At 44.6% G+C, this 23,447-nt stretch overlaps 1 protein-coding gene across 6 annotated transcripts in view; it reads left to right on the top strand.

The window, feature by feature from the left end:
* Nucleotides 1-23,447, top strand: part of MTMR9 (myotubularin related protein 9) — a 45,697-nt gene that overhangs the window by 9,923 nt on the left and 12,327 nt on the right. For 4 of the 6 annotated variants that reach the window (XR_010613282.1, XR_010613281.1, XM_065681872.1 and 1 more), the window contains 7 exons: nucleotides 3,051-3,224; nucleotides 4,784-5,001; nucleotides 5,819-5,980; nucleotides 8,140-8,281; nucleotides 8,882-9,102; nucleotides 11,111-11,262; nucleotides 11,965-12,062. Coding sequence is in view for 4 of the 6 variants with exons in the window: in XM_065681872.1 (XP_065537944.1) it covers nucleotides 3,051-3,224; nucleotides 4,784-5,001; nucleotides 5,819-5,980; nucleotides 8,140-8,281; nucleotides 8,882-9,102; nucleotides 11,111-11,262; nucleotides 11,965-12,062 (1,167 nt within the window). In the remaining 2 variants the exon portion in view is untranslated. Of the gene's footprint in view, nucleotides 1-3,050; nucleotides 3,225-4,783; nucleotides 5,002-5,818; nucleotides 5,981-8,139; nucleotides 8,282-8,881; nucleotides 9,103-11,110; nucleotides 11,263-11,964; nucleotides 15,894-21,539; nucleotides 21,649-23,447 lie in introns of those variants that run through there. The other 2 variants (XM_065681875.1, XM_065681874.1) reach the window with 2 other exon arrangements.

The raw sequence follows: 23,447 nt of genomic DNA, 5'->3' as shown, positions 1-23,447 counted from the left end.
TAGTAGAGCTTGAATTGTTTCACACTGTTTTGTGGAAAATGACCTCTCCTAGCAATTTCATCTTTAAGAAGGAAGGATAACTGTTGCTTTAGCCTTTCAGTGGAAAATCTATATATCTAAACAAATACTAGGACAAGAAAAGCAGAAATGTAAGAGTTAACTTTGCACTGCGTTTAAGAAAATACTTGAGGCTATTTTCTTTTTTTCTTTGAAGCCCTCTCTCCTTTCTACTGTGCCCCAATTCTTTGCTGCTTCCAGCCTTAACTGGAATTAACTTTTTCTGATCCCGTAAAATACAGATTTCTTTCTGGGAGAAGTAAATATTAACTGTGTGCTTAGAGTTTTCCACAACATGCTGGTGATATCTGAAGATGAGCTCCATCTCTTCTGCTTCACTGCAGTCCTTACTGCTTCCCGTATCTGCATCTACTGCATGTTGCTGGTTTGCTCTTGCCTTGCTCTTCCAGTTAGTAATGGCAATTTTTGCTTGCAAGTCGCAAGACAAACCCCCAAGCAAAAGCCAAGAAGTGACTTAGACTTTGAGGTTTTATTATCATCTGATGTGTGTTGTAGTATATTTTAGTGGTCTGAAGCTGGCAGGGTTAACTGGGTCTCTGCAAAAGTAGCTGTGATACAGAAGATAGATGGTGCTGATTGCTGCTGTGCTTTTGCTCCTTCCTATGTAACAGTATACTCTTCCTGGGTGACATAACAGTCATCTGTCCTGTAGTTATAAATGGTGAGGAGGGTAGATTATGAGCAGAGTTAAATTACCAAAGTGGGAATAAATCAGGATGATAGTCTTCCATTCACAGAATGGTTTGGGTTGGAAGGGATCTTAAAGATCATCCAGTTCCAACCCCCTGCCACAGGCAGGGACACCTTCCACTAGACCAAGTTGCTCCAAGCCCCATCCAGCCTGGCCTTGAGCACTGCCAGGGATGGGGCAGCCACAGCTTCTCTGGGCACCCTGTGCCAGGGCCTCACCACCCTCACAGGGAACAACTTCTTCCTTGTATTTAACCTGAATCTCCCCTCTGTCAGGTTAAAGCTGTTCCCCCTTTTTCTGTCCCTACAGGCCATTGTCAAAACCCCCTCTCCAGATTTCTTGTTGGCCCCTTTTAAGCACTGGAAGCTGCTCTAAGGTCTCCCTTGATCTTTCTTTTCTCTGGGCAGAACAATCCCATCTCTCTCCATAGCAGAGGTGCTCCAGCCCTCTTACTATCTTCATGGCCTCCTCTGAACCCACTCCAACAGGTCCATGTCCCTCGTGTTGAGGGCCCTGGAGCTGGATGCAGGACTGCAGGTAGGGTCTCACAAGAATTTCTTCTTATGCTAGTCATACCGTTGGCTGCCAATGTCTCAAATGTTTCCTTTAAGCTTCATTGTTCTGGCGCTTTTATAGGTAAATTTGACTGCTATTCTGCTGCTACTTTTAAAAATTTAATGCTGCTGTTAAAATCAAAACATGCTGTAGAGGCTTCTGAGTCATTTTCCTCACCAAAGCTTCTGCTAGCAGGTTCTGTTTGCCTTAAGAAATACCTGATAAGGATGCACTGACTGATGCAGCCCAGCCAAGACGCCGTCCTGCTATTAAGGACCATGAGCTAAGTTTGCTGCCAAACTTTAGGCAAGGTTTTGCTGTGTGATATGCTCTCCTGGGATAAAGGTATGCCTGTGGCCATCTGATGTGCTTGAACGATGTTCTTAATGCAGGAGGCAGTGGTGTGGTACCAGCCCAGAAGCAGCAAGCCCTCCATGAGGGCTGGGCCTGTCTGAAGATGCAAGTTAGGACAGCTTTTCTGGCCTATACTTCAGTAAGTGAGGACTCCCTATCAGTGAGGCTACTAATTGACCTCTGGTTTTGCCTGAGATGGGGCAAAGTCTTGTGTCTGACCCTGGGTATCAAGTAGCCTGAGTTCTCGTGCCAAGTGCTTCTGAGGGTGCAGGTGTGTGTGACTGTTGGAAATTGAAAAATTATACAAGAGTTTATGATGAGACCTTTGTACTTAGATGCTGTGCTTGGTACCAGGAGATGCTTTCGGATGAAGAGCCATAGTGCTTTACTTAAAGCAGAGCCCCTAGAAAAGAACCAAGCTAGGAATGTTAAACTGAAATTTTAACCTCCAAGCAGCTTCAATCGTCTAGAATTGGTGGACATTCTTGCCTTTTTGGCTATCTTTGTCTTGTGGGTAGTGTTACCAACTCTGCTTTCAGCACAAGTAGAGGTTTGAGCCCATGTTACCCCAGTCTAAATCGGCTGATGTGGCAATACATTTCTGTTCTGGGTTTTCTGAGACAGGCATACCATGTTCTTAATTCCTATGAGATTGAAGCTATCTGCAAATGCAGTTATGTTGTAGTGTGTACTGCAGGCATGCTGCCTGCTGTGTCTGAAAGAATTAAAAGCCACAGCCATGCATTTGTGACCACATGGGCTTATTTTGTGCTGTTTGTTGAGGATGTGGATAAACCAGATGGGGAATGAGCCATCGTTCAACAAGTCCTGCACCTCAAGGAGCAGGGCCACCTGATAACTTCTTCCGTTGCTTTTGAGCTTCATCTGCACACTGGGTAATGAGCTTCTGGGAGCTGCTGCAACAAGATGGTGTGATTGCAGGCAGCATCAAGAAGTGTGGGGAAAATAATCAGTCAACAGACCTATAAATGGATACTAAAAGGATTAGGCAGGAATATACCTTCTAATGTCTATAATACGGCATCTGAGAGATAGGGGATGAGTGCACCGCAGAGAGTGGGTGGGCTTCTTTGTTCTTGAATAGCTTCTCTTTTGTCAGTTTTTTTGTTGGAGACAGGATAATGGTGCTGGGTTTGATCTGACCGGTTGGGGTGGTTATGGTATTAAAGGGGATCCAGATTCCTGCATGAACAAACTTGGTTATTCCAGTAGTGACAATTGAGCTTTCATCTATGGTGCAAGTGGAATAGATAGGTGATAAAACTCTGAACATGGAAGGTCCTATTCCCTAGTATGTTATGCTGTCATAGTATTTCTGACCCAAAGTCTTGTATATTCTGATTTCTTTCAGACAGATGAATGGCGTCTAAGCAGCATCAATAAGGATTTCACTGTCTGTCCATCCTACCCTCCAGCTGTCATTGTCCCCAAATCCATCGATGATGAAGCGCTTTGGAAAGTTGCCATGTTCCGCCACGGCAGTCGCTTCCCAGTCCTCAGCTATTACCATAAGAAGAATGGGATGGTAAGCTGCATTTGAGTAACGGTTCTACCAGAAGGAAGTATGTGACGCTCTTTGTTTAATGAAAACAAACTTGTGCTCTAGACTTAATACAGTTCATTTGGTTTATTTTCCAAGTTACTAGGTGTTTGCAGTGAAACTGGTTCCGGGTGATGGAATGAGTAATCTCCATCCTAGTAATAGCTCTTAATCCACTTGCTTATGGAGCGTATGTGGCATGAGCTTGCTCACAGCAGTAAGAGCAAGATGAGACTTGCAAAGCTACCGCTGGCACCCTTACTTGCTTTGTCTGCCAAGAGGCTTCATGCTGAAAGGATGGCAGAAACCACATTGTCCTGTCGCAGGGTGGTGGGCTGTCTTCTTCGTAATAGTCATGATGACAGCGAGCGTGCCCAGAGCCAGCACCACTTCTGCTGTGTATCTGTCTAAGGAGTGATCAGTACAATCTGTTCCTGAGCCTGTCAGTATAACATGTTTCAGGAGTAGCAAACTCATTGTTGCACAGACTTCACCACCTTCCGACAAGCCAAAGTGTAATTGAGTGTCTGATATGCTATAATTAGGAAATGCACTTTATGAAATTGTTGAGTAATTCTGTGTATCTTTTGCTGAGGTAACGAGTTCTGAGGATGTTAGGATGTGCAGGCTGTGGCTTATAAACTTGGTCCAGGCTTCTGAGTCAAATACTCTAATGTCTTCTCTCCTCCTGTTGCCAAGATTGTTAAGCTCTGAATTAGAAGACATCTAGTCTGACCTAGCAGTATCTTTGTGCTTTTTTTGCTTTCCTTAAAAATCAGCCTTTCACCAACTTCATAAGTTGTGCTTTCTGCTTTCTCTCAGCCTGACTGAAAACCATTAAAGGAAGATTTATTCCTTTATCTCTTTGGATTGTGTACTTTCCAAGTTATGAGGAATGTAATAGAATTAGGCTAGAAGTGCTTGAACCTGTGACAGTAACGCTTCTGTCCCCGCAAGGATTGCGCTTAAAAGAACTGAAGGATTCAGGGCAAGAGAGAACAGCAACTCTAGGAAGAGCTAGAGGGACGTTTCTGTGCAGCAGTCAGTGCAGATCATGGTGTTCACTTGTCTGTGTCCAGTCATGGTGGATTGAACTTGAAGCAGGTGGAAGCAGGAGGTGCAGGGGGGTGAGAGCTGCACTTGCTAGTGCAACTCCACAGAGAAGTGCTGGACATCCAGGAGGACCCCACTGGATTTTACCTCTGAACTGATGGAGGAAGATTTTCTTAAGGTTGATCTATCTCACTCCTATAAGCATTGTTATAATGGTCTGAGTTGTAAAGGAAAACAGGAGCATGGTGTGTGAATTTCAGCAGTGAGCCTCTCTAGAGCTGTTCTCCATGCCTGGAATGGAGAGTTGGTGAGGTATTCCGTCAGTTTGCAGTCTACATTTACAGACCCCTAAGAAATCCTTCGGTGAAGGGGTGCCCTTTGTATAGTGAGCTTAAATCTCTATTTTTGGCTTGGAGCCCAATTGATAAATTTCTTTTAGTCTTAAGTCTCTCCATTTCCAGTGCCTGATTCATGGTTCTTTGTCTCTGCAGGTCATGATGCGAAGTAGCCAGCCTCTTACAGGTACAAACGGAAGACGGTGTAAAGAAGATGAGAAGCTTATTAATGCCACCCTACGGCCTGGCAAGCGTGGCTACATAATTGATACCAGGTCTCTGAATGTTGCCCAGCAGGCCAGGGCCAAAGGAGGGGGCTTTGAACAAGAAGCGCATTATCCCCAGTGGAGGAGGATTCACAAATGTATTGAGAGGTGGGTGAAATCACAGTCTTGGCTTTGTAGGGTTATATTGATAGATCCATGCTAGCTCCATAAAGTATTTGCTTCTGTAAGAAGTGGCTCTGAATCCTGGTTCCTGTCAACAGGGTCACATTTGTATTTTTTTGCAAAATCAGGGTATGTGGATGATTAAAGTATTTGGCTTCAGAAAGCTGTGTTTGGTTCCTTGTTCTGATCAGGCTGCTGCAGGTTTCAGACATTAGGCAATTTCCTTGTGCCATCTCTTTCTCTGACCATCTGTAGCTGCACTTCGGCCTTCCTGTATTCCACTTTGCAGTAGTGCACAGGAATGAGAAAGTACCTTGTCAGAAAACTTCTGCAGGTGAGGATTTGTTCTGTGGCAGTCACCTTCCTCTTATCCAGTCATTTTCTCTGGACGTCTAGTTTTGTTTAGTCATTTTGGGACAAGGTACTAAGTTAAATAGACTTTTAGTCTGACCTCATTCAACTGCTCTTAAGCCTTAGTTCTGGTGAATCCTTCAACACAGTCATGCATTAATATTACTGGAGCTGTTGGAAGGCCCTAGTGTTGTAATGCCTTATGAAACAATATGTTCTGAAAGGTAAGAGGCTGCTTATGTCCAAAGAGTAGTGTTCTGCTGGCAGCTAGCCATGGTGTGGCATTACCAGCAAGAGCAGGTTTGCTGAATGAGGAGATATGACTTCTATATAGGGTCAGTTTGAAATAACTGTATAAATCATAGTGCTTTATTTAGAGATCAGTTAAACACATTGTCCTGATTGCTATGTTACTGCTTACATTTTCAGTAATATTTTGCTTTTCCCAAAGGTTTAACATTCTGCAGGAAAGCCTCATCAAACTTGTGGAAGCTTGTAATGACCAGTCGCACAACATGGACCGCTGGCTCAGTAAACTGGAAGCATCCAACTGGCTGACTCACATCAAGGAGATACTAACTACAGCTTGCCTAGCTGCTCAGTGTATTGATAGGTAAATCTTCAGAAAGCCTGGAGTTCCTCATTCACTCAATAGAGATTGCTTGTTAAATACCTCTATTTCCACTTTAAATACTGCTGATGACCACCATGAACTGCCTTGTACCCATGCAAGATACTGTTTCATCATGGTTAAGGAATGTTCCTCCAGTAAATCTTGCTTGCGTTTTTAGAAGTACAAGCCTGAGGGAGGAAATCTTGACTAAACATATGGACATAGATAATTGAGTTAAGGAGTGTTCTATGTCTGATGCAACCAGTCTAATTTAGTTAGTTTTATAGAAGGTTTTGGTTAGAATGTGCCCATCTGAAATGTTGTTCGGTAGCCTAGTAAAGTGAGAACACAGAGGGTTTGTGTTTTTTTTAAGTCATCTGGTTTTATCTGAAAGTTTCCAATGCCTGACTCCTGGAGATGAAAACAATGGTGTTTCCTTGTTTTCCCCAGGAGTTAGCCCAGTACTTTTTCCTCTTGATTTTTTTTTTTATCCCCATAGTCTTATTGAAGCAATCCTGTTCATCCTTTGTACGTGCTTTTGACCTGACGTTTCAGTAATAAATGCTGCTGACTTGGCTGTCTTGTCTTCAGACCACAGGCTGGAGAGCAAGAGCTGTCAGGTGTCAAGGTTTCTAAGACCAAATGTAGGGCTCTAAGTGTTGATTTCTTTGTGGCTCAGAGGGGAAAGCCCTTCTCAAAATGCAGGGAAAACTTAGCTTTTCGTACCAGCTAGGGAATGTGCTGTACAGATACGCAAATAGGCTGAAAAGTATCTGTCGTGGTTTAAACCCAGCCACACGGCTTCTCCACTCACTCCCTGCCTTCTTTCCCTCCCTCTACTCCCGGAGGGGCGGAGAGGAGAATTGAAAAGAATGCAACTCCCACGGGTTGAGATAAGAACAGTCCAGTAATTAAGGTGTATAACACAAACCACTGCTGCTACCACCAATAATAATAATAATGATAAAGGAAACAACAAGGGAAGAGAATACAACGCCTCAGCACCGGTCGACCGATAACTCGCCCAACCCCACCCGACCAAGCGCTGTCTAACCCCACAGTGCCCTAGCCCTTCTGGATAACTCTCTGTTACATCCTGGGCATGACGTGCTGTGGTATGGAATACCTCTTTGGCTAGTTTGGGTCAGGTGTCCTGTCTCTGCTTCCTCCTGGCTTTTCCTTCTCCCTGGCAGAGCATGAGGCTCCGAAAGCCCTTGGCCAGACCAAACATTTGAGCAGCAACTGAAAACATTGGCATTATCAGCGCTGTTCCCAAGCCAAAAATCAAAAACGCAGCACTGCACCAGCTACTAAGGAGAAAAATGACTGCTACTGCTGAACCCAGAACAGTACCATGAATGCAGTCCTGCTGTTTTACCAATAAAATAGGAGCTGCTGTGCTTTTTAAAAGCACTGACAGTGCCTGTTTAGTTATTGACTCTGTCAGAAAAGGATTGCTCTTGATCAATAATTTTATCTGTAATTCTTTCCTGCATGTGTATAATGAAAGTTGTGTATAATGAGAAAGACTGGTGATGAACTCATCTGGTTTCTTTGGGCAGTGGACAATTTCATCATTTTTGTTAACCTCAGCTTTGCTTTTTCTGTTTACCTGGAGCTATGGCAGGCCAGGTCAGCACTGGTGCCTGGCCTGCCTCCCTCAGATCCTTGAGATCATAGCTGAGCTGACAAGGATGGGTCAGTTATATTTGCTGCAGGGAGGGAATGACTGAGAAAAATCTTGCAGTATCTCAAAGGTCCAAAGCCTGAAAGGTGAAAACAGTGTTATTCTGGTGTGCCCCACTTTGAGGAGACCATAGGTTTGCAGTTAGCCTTTGCATTTGTGCTTGGCTGCTAAGCAGCCTATCTGCCACTGCCTGGGGAAGGAGATAAAGTATATCTGAAGATTATCTATACCATAGAGGCACTGGGTTTGTTTTAGACATAGGACTATAGACAAAGATGTTGCAATGCTTAAGTTCCATGCAGGGCAGAGAGTAAGCTTATGGGAAGGAAGACTGGGTAAAGAGCCAGCAAAACCTCAGCATTGTCAGGATAGCAACACTGGTGTCTCTGGGATGTAATGTCATCCACTGGGATGCATACATCCTTGGGATGTGATGAGCTCACTCATTCTGTGCCACTTTTTTCTTTCCCAGGGAAGGTGCATCAGTACTAGTCCATGGGACTGAAGGAACTGATTCGACACTCCAGGTAACTTCTCTGGCACAGATTATCTTGGATCCCAGGTGCAGGACCATACGTGGCTTTGAATCTCTTATTGTGAGGGAGTGGCTGCAGGTAAGACATGCCTATGGACAAAAGGCAATCTATTCCAGTGACAGTTGTATTGAGAAATAGCTTGAGAGGTAGCAGACAGGTTGGGCCTTGTTACAGCCTTGCTAAGTGTGAATGGCTCTTTGTCCTAAGAGCAGCATCATTAACTGAGTCATTTGCACCTTTGGGCTCCATGGGGCTGCTGCCTCTCATGATGATTTGGTTTAGGGGAGCTGCCTGTTCTGCATGCTTAGGGTGGACAGCTCTTTAGAAAAACACTGTTCAGACTAAACCACAATAAATTAGTACTCATTATACAAAGAAACTAAGAGACTCCTTGTGCTTTTGCAGCTAATATTCTCAGCCTGGTGCTTTGAACCTACACCAGTTTGTTCTTGGTAAACTTCTCTGATCAAATACAGGGCTATTTACATAGCCTGAAACAGGCAGCAAAGTTGGTCATGGTTGCTAGCAGTCTGTTACCAGATACTTGATGAAATTACCATTATAGAAAAGAGTAGTAGTAGTATAGTTGCATGGACAGAACTAGCTTTAAAGGGTTTTTTTGCTAAATGTGCTCACATCCCAGTACTTTGTGATGCTTTCTCTGATTCTTACTTACAGGCTGGTCACCCTTTTCAGCAGCGTTGTGCCCAATCAGCCTATTCAAATAGCAAGCAGAAATGGGAGGCCCCAGTATTTCTTCTCTTTTTGGACTGTGTGTGGCAAATCCTTCGTCAGTTCCCTTGCTCTTTTGAATTCAATGAACGGTTCCTCATTATGCTTTTTGAACATGCTTACGCTTCACAGTTTGGGACTTTCCTGGGAAACAACGAAAATGAAAGGTTGGTAAGGATGTTTGCTTTGAAGCCCTTAAATACTGGGCTGTATTGGACAAAAATAGAAAAGTTTCTTAGTTTGAAAAAGGGTGAGGGTGCTTGTGTGGTCTCCCTTAGCACAGGTGAGCTTCTTGTGTTGCAGTTATGTAGTCTGCAATATTAGAGAGCTTGTCCCTCTTACAAGTGTTTCAGTGTGACTAAAGAAATCTGTGGCTCAGTGTCTTCTTGGAGACCAGGTTGGGCAGAGAAGAGATTCAGAGCAGCCCTGCAGAGAAGGACTTGGGGGTGCTGGTCGATGAGAAAATAAGCATGAGCTGGGTTCAGTGTGCGCTCGCAGCCCAGAAAGCCAACTGTATCCTGGGCTGCATCAAAAGGAGCGTGACCAGCAGGTCGAAGGAGGTGATCCTGCCCCTCTACTCTGCTCTCGTGAGACCTCACCTGGAGTATTGTGTGCAGTTCTGGTGTCCTCAACATAAAAAGGACATGGAACTGTTGGAACAAGTCTAGAGGAGGGCCATGAGGATGATCAGGGGGCAGGAGAACCTCACGTATGAAGATAGGCTGAGAAAGTTGAGGCTGTTGAGCCTGGAGAAGAGAAGGCTGCGTGGAGACCTCATAGCAGCCTTCCAGTATCTGAAGGGGGCCTATAGGGATGCTGGGGAGGGACTCTTCATCAGGGACTGTAGTGATAGGACAAGGAGTAATGGGTTTAAACTGAAACAAGGGAAGTTCAGGTTAGATATAAGTAAGAAGCTCTTTATTGTGAGGGTGGTGAGGCAGTGGAATGGATTGCCCAGAGAAGTGGTGAATGCTGCATCCCTGATGGTGCTCAAGGCCGGGCTGGACAGAGCCTTGGGTGACATGTCCCTGTCCATGACAGGGGGGTTGGAACTAGATGATCTTGAGGTCCTTTCCAACCCTAACTATTCTATGATTCTATGATTCTATGACATGATCTAGGGTGAGGGATCCCTGCCCATGACAGGGGGCTTTGAACTTAATGATCTTAAGGTCCTTTCCAACCCAAACTATTCTATGATTCTATGTTTCTATGGTCTGAAGACCATGTTCTATGGAACTGAGGACCACTGAATGAGTAGAAGGGAAAAACAACTGATGTTATGGATACAGAAGGCAATTTAAAACTCCCTATCAACCTCTCTGCCCTTAAAATAATCTTTGCTGAAAAGAGACTCTTCTGTCTTCTGCAGGGCTGCTGAACTGATCATCTGCAAAACCAAGTTAGACTTGAAGCCAGTAAGATGAAATTTGAAAGAGTATAGAATGTTACATGTAATAACCTGCCTGTCACATCTGAACATGTCAGCCTGTGACAACAGAAAATGTTTGAAGTCTGATGTTAAGCTTGTGCTGCCTGAAGCATTCACAGGGATGGTGAATCTCCTGCCTGGTGGAGTTCAATCTGCTAGCGTAAGCAGAATGAGGTCTGCCAGAATCTGAGTATTAGAGACCCCTGTGTGACTCCTGGAGGTGGTTTGACCAAGGAAAGCAGCACTGCTTTCTCTCTGTGCTCTGATGCTTCCTGCCACCAGAGGGATCTCCTCAGACGTGCCAATTGCACAATTCCAGCAGTAACACTGCTTTAATGTACTCAGAATTGCACTACCATCCTTCCCTGATGCAGACCTATCACATCCCCCAGCTCTGTGGTTGAACACAGGAGTTCAGCCCCTTTCCAAACCTGGCAGTTGAACCACTCTGGGGAGGTGACTGTTTCTTCATCTGGACAGAAGGCAGCTGACTTCCACCCAGCTTATAAGTGTTATTTCCCCATCCTTTTCTTCAAAACTAATTGTAATCGGCCAGGTTGAGTAAATTGTTTTAGGTTTACACCCTGTGCCATGTTGGTGAGAGGTATTGAAGGGATTAGCCTGAATTGTCTAGGCTAGTAGCACATGGGAAAGCTTGAGGCCACCTAGGTCATTGGGGCTCTGACAGGATGAGTCTTTACAGTACAGAAGTGAAAACTAACTTGTTCTGATGGGTTTGTTAGGTCTAAACTGAAGCTGCCACAAAAGACTATGTCCCTGTGGTCCTGGGTGAACAGTTCTGAGGAGCTGATAAAATTCCAGAATCCTCTTTTTGAGGCCAACAGCCTTGTCATCTGGCCCTCTGTTGCCCCACAGAGCCTGCAGCTCTGGGAAGGTAAGCCAGGCTGGCTTTTTCTATTACAGGCAAATATATATTTTGTGGCTACTTGTAAAGCTTCTTAAGGGTTTGTTCCTGTTGTCTCTGCCCTGTGCGTAGTCTGTCTCAACTGATGGAGGTCTTTGAAATCTGTTCCAAAGTAGTTTTGGCATGCACCATCCTCAGAGGCATGATGCTTTTTTCTTTTGAGGTTTGGTACATGCTACTCTTTGCCAGGGAAACTTACAAGTACCGTTTTACAGGACAGTATTTCTGCAGTACCTAATCCATAGATGTTCTGTGGACCTCAGGCTTTTGTTCTGTATCAACCAAGAATTTCCTTTCTCTGTTACTGGCCATGTTGGCCAGGATAATCTATGTGCAGTGGGTTCCCGGCTGCAGAAACTTTCTTCATCCCAGGTACAGAGAAACAAGCAGGCTGTCATGGCAGGAGGGAACCTGAATATGGATTGGTCTGATCCATATATGAGGAAAAAGGGAATGAAATAACCTTTTTTTTTTTTTTTCTTTATTAAGCTTGTTTAATAGAATGGTGAACTTGGAGAGTATTTCTTGGTCAGTATTTCCGAATGCTATTTGGAGGGGAGGGTAAAAATGCATAAACTGTGTGTACATTACTCACATTCCGTCAGCTCTCAAGTAATGTTTCTTCCTTGTAACAGGGAAACTTTCTGACTTGTGCTATCTCTGGACTTTCAGGTGTCTTTCTTCGGTGGAACAGGCCTTCCAAGTTCATGGATGAAGCCCAGGAAGAAATGATCAACATCATAAAATACAACAAGCGACTTCAGGAAAAGGTTAATGCATTGAGGAGGCAGATAGCAGAGATGGGAATAGATGATATGATGTAGGAGAACCTGTGAGCTGGCAAGGCTTTGCCTCAGGTCTTTCCTTTCCAGTCCCCTTTATGTTAAAGACTGAACATGGAAAGTGCATGTATTGTAGAGCCCTCTGGGTACAGCTGACCCTCAGTCCTCCCACTGCTGAAACCTCCACTTCACACTATGTACCTCTCTGCTCTTTGGGAGGGCATTTTGTTTAGTTTACAGCAGACATACATGACTGGGCACAGCATCCTCCTCTCTTGCCAGCTTTTGTGTCTCAATATTGTGTACAGTGTTAGCAGAAGCTGGAACTCTTACCTCCAAGCAACTGTGGATGACCAGGATGGGCCAAGAGATGGGATGTTTCAGATTTATTTTGGACTTATTCTGGTCTTGTTGAACTCTCTAAACACTCAGCGGGATGAAAATACAAAGTTGCGTATAGATAGGTAAAGGCGTTTTGTCTGGAAGCACCTTTTCTCCAAGAGTAAGTAAAGCAGCTTAGTTCTTTAGTTTCCTGGAAAAACTAGAGAATGGTACAATCTATCTGCAGGTTCTACCAGTCTATATGATATTCTCAGTAGCCTTCACATCTAACACTTGGGGTTTTTGTGTTAGTATTGGCTTGGGAGCAGTAAGTTGAATACCAAACCAGAGTGAGAAATTTCAGTGCAATACAAAACTGAAGTAGGGATTCTGCTGCTAATGTTTAAGCCATGACCTTCAGGTAGAATTGTCCTGTATGGATGAATATCTAAGGAATAACAAGCTTCTTTATTCTACCTGGAATACAAAAGGGTTAAGTAGTTGGCAGAGGTGTTCACTTGCAAGACAGTGGCTCAGCATTGTCCTTTTAACTAGAATCAAGCTGCCTTCTTGAAACTTTGAACTGCACTGGCTGGTTTTCTACACTTGAACAGCTTCTCAGCATTGCTGGGGTGCAAGAGCAGGGCTTAACCTGCAGCTCAACAAAACACTTTTGCTCCACCTGGTGTGCTTTTTCCTTCATGCTCTTGCAATACATCTTGTGAAACATCAAAAGCAGAAGTCAGAAGTTAAGGTGATCTGGCACACCAGGTAGCTACTGCAGAAGAAAGGGCCGTCACTACAAAAACGCTAATGATTTAGATCATTTGTAGCTGCTAAAACTGCTTGAAGACTTTAGGGATAAGCTTTTTTCCAAGTAACTCTGTTTTGTAGCTGGTCTTTGTGTTTCTGTGACTGAAGTCTGCTTTTATAAAATCAGAGGTTTTGCTAGAGAGTCTTTTCTCTTAAGAAAATAATACAGATAAGAGTGGGTCTGAAATATTAACTCACCTAGGCTTTTGTTCAGCTTGATTCCATTGATAGCTGTACATGACTGAGAAGACTTGAATTAACGAAAGTGCACATGGGATTGTCTAAAAGGGCACTTGCTGTTAGCCTGTTGTACTGAAATGGATGGAGCTGCATCAGGTCAGCATTGATCTCTTTGGAAACTGTTGAGCTTCTTTGGCAGTTTAATTTCCTTTTGGAATGAAGCTGCCTTTGTTTAAAAGCCACTTCATATAAAGATAGATATATGTGAGAATGCAGCATCTTTAGCTGTCATAGAAGTATCTGGAGAGTAATTGCAAAAATCATGTAAGCACTAAATATATTCTAAGAAAGGTTCTCTAACCAAGAAGCTATGTAAAATTATATGAATAGTGATTAAGTGCTACCTTAATGCCTTTTGCTTCAGTCCTTATTTCTTTAATTGTTTTCTTCTCAACTAACCTAAACTTAGGCCTGAAGTCATCTGGCTTAAAAAATGAAAAGATCCCTTTTAAACTGATGTTCACTTAAGGCAGAAGAATAATTCCACTGCTTGTAATACCTATTTCTGTTTAGTTTTGAAGAGTGACGGTCTCGGTCTTGCTCATTAAACTCGGTCTGACATAGGGCACGCTTCCCAGGGTGGCTGTACTGCGTAACAGGGGAGGCACAAGTTGGCCATATTTTCCTCCCACCACCAGATGCTGTCTTCTGGAGCTGCCTTCTGGGTATAAGGCGAATGTAAGCCCCTAAAATTATTTCTAACCCTTTAAAATTATGTCTGTGGGATCTGCACCTGCCTGGGTGCTGTATCCATATCCAATTCAGAATTTCTACTGTTCCTGTACATCTGAAATGCATTCTCACTAACCAGATGGGAAGGATTCAGAAGGCGTTATTTTCCCTGTAATAGACTATACATGAAGCACACTTAAAGGTTATGCAATTTCCTAACATAGTAATTATGTATTGAGCTAAATAATAGAGAAGCAAAGAGGGTTTTTTTGATCTAATTGCCTGGCTGCTCTAGTCTCTCATGCAAACTGCAGGCATCTGAGGAAATTGGGTAACCAGCTGTGACAGCTAACAAAAGGCAGCAAATTCTCTCTGAGCTGGCATTTCATCTTCGACAGGTGTGTCATGACTGAATCCACACCCCAGTGCTGTGTGCTTGCCTCAGCTTAATGTGGTTCACAGCCTCCATGTGAAAATGCTGGTGTCGATCTGAGCAGCCACAGCAGTTTCTTCCCTGATCCTCTGCTGTGTAGGCACTGCAGACAGCAGTGTAGTGCTTGTAGGCACTGCAAACAGCAGGTGCTGGAGGCTTGAATTAACCTGCAGGTCAGCACCTTCCCAAGATGTTACCTGGAGCAGACCTGCAAGGTATTGCACATGATGTGTAGGCCCTTGCAGGTAGTACTGGGAGAAGACAGTTCACAGACCTCTTGTACCAGGCTATGTGCATGTTCTCTTTTAACCTTTCTGTTCCCAGTGCTTTCTAGGCTCCAGTCTGGTGGCTACTGGTGTAATACACAGTGGAGCACTTCAGAGCTTTGCTTACCTATGTGTCCACCACATTTATTCACGTATTTAATGTTGATGGTCAGCTTGCTTGGTCTTGGAGGGGCATATCTGCTGGACTCTGCCCCCTGAAGTCACTGACACCTTGTTTGCAGGTCACCTCGTCTTCCTGAGCCGTAAGCACTGTGGCTCTGCAGCCTGACACTGCCTTACACTCTTGCTAACAGCCCTGCTTCTGCTCTTTAGCATATAGCTGTTTGTGTAATAAGCTGGACACTGAGGGCCCCCTTCCCCAAATGCTGGGGTAAATCAATGCAGACACTCTGCCATTTACCAAAATTAAAAGCAAAAGGGAAAAGGAACTAACTTGCACAGTGTTCATAAGGGAATATGTACCTTCAATATTTTGATTGTATTGATCTAACTCTTGAATGTGGCGACTGGTTTAAGTGCACTATTGTCCATGTTGCATATGATATAAACTTAAATTGCACTGTACAGCATATTGGCGTCTAATGTACGCTTTGCTAAAGCCTTGGGAAGTGCTGCTGTGTACAGGTTCCTGTATGAGGGGAAAACATCTCTGCTAGCGCTCCCTCTTTTTGTAACTGTGTGACACTGAATAGCACTGTGTGATGTGTGCTATGTATCTGTTAACTGCTACAAACTTCAGTGATGAGCGCACTTCTGTCCAAACATCTGGAATTGCTAATTGGACTTGGCTGCTGCATCAGTCTTGATGTCATTTTACATGAAATAAGTAACAGGGCTGGGATTGTGTGCTATTATTAGGTGTATGTTGTATGTGTGCAGAGTCCCAGCTGCTGTGGTGTTGAACATATTGCAGAAAGGATCAAATATGAGAAAAAAACTACCATGTTTGAAACTTGGGGAGAAAAACAGATACAAAGTGATGTAAAGTCTGCTGTAGAACACAGTAAAAATGTCTGTTCAAATTAAAACCTTGAAGACTAAAAAACTCTTTAATTACAGTGCTGAATCTTCTTTATTAGTACTGCCTTTGCTTTCCATTGGAGGGATGTGTGTGGGACTTGGATGTAAGCTCTGCCTGAAACTTACTGTCTTTTCAGCTCACATGTTCTTTTACAGCCGAACCTATGCTGTGGTGGTAGAAGAGGAGTTTGTACTGCAGGGCTGCATGGAAAGGAGCAGGTTGAGACCCTGAGGCTGTGCATGGCTTGCAGAGCTCTGCTCGCAGGAATTTGGTCCTTTGACACCAGCTCTGCACGTGATGGATCAACAGTTAGCTAAGACTTTATGCTTGTATTGAACTTTCTAAAGGGAGGTAGGATGATGTCTTCAATGGGAGAGTGGTTCCGAATGAAGCAAAACTTTGCAAGAAGTCCATCAGCAGGCATGGGGTCATGGTTATCTATGGCTTTTTTAAGGGAGGTGGGGTGCTTTAGTGTAATTGTTAGGGGAGGGAGCAAAAAGAGGACAAACAGCTCTTGGGAAGCAGAGGCTGTGAACTGTGAAATCTCCTGGATCTCTCCTGGCTGGTGGCTTAGGGGCTGTGTACCTCTGGGCTGTCTGTTTGCCTGCGGCATCATTCTTGGTCTCTGCAGCTCCTCTGGAAGGTGAATTCTTGTGGGTCTTGGTATTTCAGCAGATGGAGATGTGTATATCTGCGCTGCCCTGCATGTGTGCAGGCCTCTGTAATAACACAGTGAGGGGTACTGAAGGTTTTGATGTGAAAAGATTGATTTCAGTCCCTACTTGAGCAAAGTGCTTGCAAAAGTCCAAGCTGAAAGAAACAGAGTGGATCTATTTTAAAACATTTTTATCTACTATTAGAGCAGCCTGATTTGGTTTAATCTTGCTTTTAGAAGGAAGAAAGTCGTGGACCCACATGTTGATATTTCTTTCAATTTAACATTCCTTCTTATGTTTTTATTTGAGCATGGGTCAGAAGACATCACTAGTCCAACAGTTTAAAAACAAATACAGAAAGGCTCTGGAATATTTAAAATGATGTAAAGCTATGTGCTGGATTCAGACTACAATTGAGATGCCACTCATGAAAACACAATGACTTTAAGAGCTTGTATGTGCAAACAGGCAGCTCAGGGCAGCTGTGATGGATTTATTCAGCCCATATTATCTGCCTGTAAAACACCATGTTTTGATTCAATGTGTGGAAACACCTGTTGGGACGGAGTGGAGAAGATAGAGGCAGATTCTGCTTGGTAACCGAACAGTGACTCACTTGAGCTCTAGCCTGGCTTTCCAAGCCTTTCTTTCTTAAGTCATCTGGAGCTGGGTCTGCCCCATCTTGCCCCTTTATAACCTCTTTGCCACATTTGACAAGGCTTTATAGGGTAGGGGAGGTGATTACCTTCCTACAAAGCAGCCTGGCAGGGAAACCATTCCCACATGTCCACATTTCATGTGGATGCAATGTCCATGAGCTCATCTTGTGAAGTTCTTCTGGCTGGTGGTGACTGTGCAGCATCTAACCCACGCTATCTTGTACATGCTGTGGCACGAATAGATCTCGAGGAAGCTAAAACTCAGCAGATTGAGGCCACTGAAAACCCAAGTGTTTTTGTTTAGTGCCGTTGTGGGGCTCTCTTCCATGCTGCCAATTGTTCACCCAAGCAGGAAAGAAAACGATAAGAATGCACTACCATTGTGCATTAAATGTTACTCAAGTATGTTGGACTATGTTGGGTTGCTTATAGTTTCTCCTGCTGTGTAAATGTCAAGACAAGCCTGTGGCATATGTGTGTTAGAGCTTGAGATGCTGATCCTTTGATGCACTGTTGCAAGAGTGTTGCTGATGGCTTTAGATTACTTTATCTGATGCTGCAGGTCATGCTGAGGGATTTACTCTTAAAGCTCAAAATCTGCTCCCTCAGTATCTTCTTATGTTGGGGCCTCCGGAGCTGGACATGGGACTGCAGTGGGGGGGTCTTACCAGAGCAGAGCAGAGGAGGAGAATCCCCTCCCTGGACCTGCTGGTCACGCTGCTGGTGATGCAGCCCAGGACACAGTTGGTTTCTGTGCTCAAGCTCACACTGCTGGGTCATGGGGAGCTTCTCGATGACCAACACCTCTACTTCTTATTTAATCAGTTGTTTCAGGGAGAGAGCAGCAATCTAGACTACAGCAGGGTGAGTATGGGGCTCTGCTTCCTACATTTCCCTAGGTTTGGGAAGGAAAATAAATAAAAGGCCTTCGTGGGAAAAAGGCTTTCTTACACAGGTTCTCAATGGATACTTGCGCAACATCAAATACACCAAGTACCCTGGCTGCGCTGCCAGCAGTTGGCGAGGCTGTCATTTCACAATGGGAAAAGCTTTTGCAATGCTGAATTCAAATGCTGCTGTTCTCCTCCACCTCTTTTTCCTCCTCGCTTGTGCTGGTCCATCTGTTTGTGATTCCACATGGTACACTGGATTGGAGAAACTGGTAAGGAGCCCAGCCAAAGGGAAAAGGCTGCAGCCTGTGTCAGCATCTGCAGTGTTAAACATTGCAATTTAGATGCTTTTAGTAGTTGAGTTGTAGGAAAGATGTGTAATGTGGATTAATGAGCGGTCATCTAAGGCTCCATCACTGCAACTGTATCCTCATGTAGACTGGAAGGATGGTTGGTTTTTATTTTATTATTATTTTTATAGTTTCTTAGACATTTGATGGGTTTGTGAGACCCAAGTCCTGGTCCTGCCACAGCCACAGATTGCTGGTGTCATTTGAACCATCATCTGCATCAGTCTTGGCTGTAGAAGTGCACTTTCTGAGTGAGTGCAGGCAAAATCCCCTGTTCTCATGTGCCTCTTGTCTGTTTACTCTTTGGGACAGAAACTGCTTGGCTACTGTATAGTTTTGATCAAAGCTCTAGGCACTGACCTGCTTCTGCACTATCGGGTATTCAGTAAAGCCAAGGTAGAGCTAAGGGGGGAGAAGAGAGAGCATACCTCCATCCTTGCTCACTGCTTATCTTACAGAAAGCCATGTATTTAGTATCTATGATTGTCAACAGCACTAAAGATACCTGCTCTGCAGAGCTACCATACTCTGTGGGCACAAGCTTTGTACCATGCAGAGCAGCAAACCAAAGGGATATGACTCCATGGCAAGAGCTCCGCTATGTCTCCAGGTGTCCTGCAAGGCCAGGAAAAGTTCCTGTGCTCAGCTATCCAGGCACAGTGGATTGTGGTAGAATAGAATAGGGAGAGTTACAAGAGCACTCGTGGAGCCATTGGCTCCATGGCACTGTGCTGCCTAGGAGAGGATGAATGGTTCTTTGCTGCTGGAGACTCTCAATAGCAGAAGTCATTCCCTGATCCTTGCCCTGGCCCTTTTGACAGTCCCACCTCAGAGGAGTGTCTCCCCACACGTTGTGCAAAGGATGCTCCGGAGCTTGCCAGCTTCTCTGTTTTAATAATCTGCCCCCCTAGAAGAAGGCAATGGCTCGTACACTGCAATTGCTGTGCTTGCATTGTACCTGAGTGACACCATGCTCAAATGGTTGCTGTTTTGGAACAGCTCAAAGGGGGAAAGAAAAGAAGTAGGATTAACTGCTGAAGAAGCCGATCCCTATGGGGCTGGTGTGCGTACTCTCCAAATTGAGAGCATTCTTAAATCTGTAACTCAGCTGCCATTACAGGATGGCACCTCCTGTATGAGTGAGGAAGACAGGGTGCTGTGCTATGAGGACCAAGCTGTCCCGCTTCCTGAGTTAAAATTCACCTTTTCCTGTCCTCTGTCTTCAGCTCCCTGAATTTCTTCCTAACGAGAATGTTGCCTTGACACCCGGCCCAGATCTGACTTTCCCTTCCCTGTCATCACGGCCTTGAGAGGCAGAGCAGCTTGCTGTAACATGTCCTACACTCTTCCCCTTGGCTCCTTTAATTTGCATTTCCAATATTCCTCCTTTTGTGTGCTTCTGAACTTCAGACTGGCTTTTCTTGTTGGCAGTCTTAACAGACATGGATTGAAAAACCCAAACCAACAAATAAACCCCAAACAAAAAACCAACAAGAAAACCCAAACCCACAAAACCTAAAAATCCAGATACCGTGGAAAATATAAAACATGCAAGCATCTCAGTGGTTTGTAACTCTCCCTCTCTTCTTGGAGTTGTTTTGGGGGCATTTTTTATCATGAACATAGACTGTGAGCAGGATACAATACAGGTGAGGACTAGTGAGCTACAAGGCTGTGCTGACCACTGAGAAAGACACCCAAAGTGTCTTTGCTGTGCTGATGAGTGCTCATCAGGCAGTAGGGTTAGTCTCAGCTGCTTGCTGGAATGGAACATCCACGCTGCTGAGATGCCATCATCTATCTGGGCTTGCATTGTCACCCCTTCAGGCTTTTCTGCCTTCCCATGTTGAGGTTCTTCCTCTTGCACCTTGGAGCTGTTACCTGTCAGATCTTGACAATCCTACCTCTGTCCTTGGTTTTACCTTTGTTATCTCGCAGGGCTCTGTGCTCTTTCTCACAAGCTGACAGTCTCCTGGGTTCTCAGAGGCAGGGTTACCCAGCTGGGCTGTATCAGGGAGGCATTGGATCACAGCTGAACCTGGAGGACAGGGTGGTTTCAGGGCCAGCTTGCTGGAAGCTCCATCTAGCTTGTGTTTGTCCCAGTTTAATGCTCCAGATGGTTGCCTCGGTGCTGGAGGAGGTAACTGGGTTATTAAATCATTCCTGCTTTGTCAGTCTGATGGATCTGCCATCCTGGCATGATGCTGGTCTGGAAGAGAACTATATAGAGACAGGCTAGCAGATAGAGCAAACCCACCACTGCTCTGTGCGCTATTCTTCCTTAGTGGATAAGGTCGTTTGGTTCAACTGCATGTATAGATCAGGGCCTTGGGAACAACAGGATCTTTTCTTTTTACCTATCCAGCATGCAAGGTGAGGTCTGTTTGCCCTCACTGCAAGGCTGGATCCATGGTGCCCTTCCTGAGAGCAGTTATGGAGTCATGCTAGAGGCTTTGCTCTTCCCTCTCCCTTGATTTGGTAGCAGACTTTTTAGCCTGGAAAAGTGATTGTTGAGGTGATGATATGGAGGTCTAAGATATATTGCCATGAAGAAAGTAAAGAACAACAGTTTGCCTCGCACAAGAATCCAGGTGCACCAGAGGAAATAAGCAGGTGGCACTTGAAACAACCACTGGTGCCATTTGGCAGGGTGTGTGCTTCCGCTGGGGAGCTCATGACCAGTGGACATGGTAGATGCCAAGCATGACATGGGTTCAAAAAGGAGCTAAACAAGGGAAAGAAAAATCTATCAAGGGTTATTTAACACAAAGACATCAGTTGTGACCCGAAGTCGTGGTGCAATACGGCATTAGGATGCCAGGGAAGCACAACTCTCGGGTTTTTCTCTGCGTACTGTGCCGTGGCTGCTGGTGGCCTTTGAGCAGCATGTGGGATGCAGATGACCCTTTAGTCTGTTGAAAATACCACTCAGTCTACAGCAGGTGGAGGGATACTGCTGATACTCCCATAGTTTTGCTTCCCCGAGGGCTTTCAATGCCTTTTTTGAGGCTCTGCAGCCCAACAAGAGAGCTCTTTGTGTTTATTTTCCTACTGCTGCTTTCCCTCTTTTGGAGACAGCTGGTTTTGTGAATGGTACTTAACGGCTCGTTCAAACTCAATTAGGCACTTGGGAGACAGGAGCTGTGAGCGCTCAGCTTCTATATCCAGCAAAGGATTTTCCCCACCTGCAGCCTCTGTTACACCATTTTCCCAAGACTTCCACACTTTGTGAGGTAAGGTTTTAAAACTGGCCATTTTTTAATGCATGAAGGCCTCGAAAAGAGTGGCCAGTTCCTGCTTTGTTTGCTCTCCTAACTCTGTGATGCTCTGAAACAATTTCATTCATCACTTCCCTTTGGAATAGGGGTGGAATTAATAAACTCAGCCTCTGTCCCACGCCTGAGCTTACTTGAATCTTGTACCTACAACAAATACCATTTCTGGCAGGCTTGACAAAACCTATTTGAAATGGCTGGACAATGAAAATACACTGCTTTTTCCTTCTGTTCTAAGCGCGTATCAGGATGCTGTGCTTTGGGTAGGGTCTTCTGCTCATGCCCTGTAGCTGTGCCCGCGTACGGCCCAGCCAGGCGTTCAGTGGTGTGATTAATGGCTGTCGCATGTGGTTGAGCCTGCCTCTGATCTCTAGGCTGGGGAGATCTCTGTGTGCAGTGGAGGGTTTTACTTCGCTCGCAGAGCTCTGTGAAAGGATTTTCCCTCAGGAAATTGTTTCTGATACTTTAATGCTGGTCTTTGTCCTGGCTGAAAATTAAGACCTAAAAATAAAGCATACACACACAGTTTTGTGTGACACCTTTTTTCCTTCATTTAGTTCAGCCTGACAGAGTATTTCCTTTAGGTACCTCTAACAAAAGCGTTTTAATGTATGAGGATTTCTCTTTGGGCTGCTGAGCTAAAGGTTCCAGCTCAGGGAGCCATATGCTCAGAGGGGCCTGGGATGCTTTATATGTTGTATTTTCATGCTCTGGACTCCTGCCCAGACAATGTCTGCCAAGAGCAGGATACTGCCATGGGAAACAGCTGAGCTGGCTTAATGCAAGCATGTAAGAATGACCATGCCGCTCAGAGTGGAGGTACGAGCATCTCCACGCTTGGTCTCCAGCAACCAGCATCAGTGGGTATGTAAGGAGGGAATATAGGGAATTGGATATCTGCCAGACTCCTGTCAGAAGCGGTTCAATAACTGCTTGAGGCAGAAGTTATATCTGGATTGTCACATTTAATACTCACTATGGAGCTATCCTCTGCAAATTGCTTCTTGAATCCATGTTCCCTTTGGGGCTTGGTGATCAAGCGCTTGGCTTTCTTGTTTAATTTGGAAAGGCTACAAGTGTACAGCACCCAAAGCTGCAGTCCCAGCAGGCAATCAGCAGCCTGAAGTCATGCAGCTCAACACTGACATGACTTGAACACTTTGGATCTAGCTCAAGAAAATGCTAACTTTTGATTAAAGGGGAATGAAAAAAAATAACTTGAATGATTTAGGCAAAAGCCCCTTTTTGACCAGAACAGGGCAATTTTAATGCTTTTATTCTTGCTGAGATTGCTCTTTCTGTGGATGGAAAATTCCCAACCTGCTGGAGTTGGCAAGTTCTTGTTTTTAGCTAAAGCATATGCTGACGTACATTTATATCTTCCTTCAACAAAAAGCTGTGGATAAATACAGAGCTGAAGGCAGCATGCAGTTCCCTTCTCCCTTCCAACAGTCCCCATATTGCCAGTTTGGGGGGATGGAAAATTGTCAATTCCAGCTCAGCCTGCAGGAATGACAACAAAATTACACTAATTAAAATATGAAGATGTAATTCCAACTCCATCACCTCTCCTAGAGGGGACTTTACTGTAAACGCGGAAAGATCCCCAAAAGTTGATCTACAACACCCGTTGCCTGAGAGATGTCAATTGAGAAGGAATGAAAAGCCTCTTTTTTTGATCAGAGGACTGTTAATCTTCAAGAGCAAAGGTTTTAGACTCATCATGCTAGATTATAAAGATTATCTAATAGCTCTT

Source organism: Lathamus discolor, chromosome 5 (genome assembly GCF_037157495.1).
Source record: "Lathamus discolor isolate bLatDis1 chromosome 5, bLatDis1.hap1, whole genome shotgun sequence".
NCBI lineage: Eukaryota > Metazoa > Chordata > Aves > Psittaciformes > Psittacidae > Lathamus > Lathamus discolor.
Note: the sequence above shows the minus strand (reverse complement) of the source record. Positions and strands in the feature narration are given on the sequence as shown.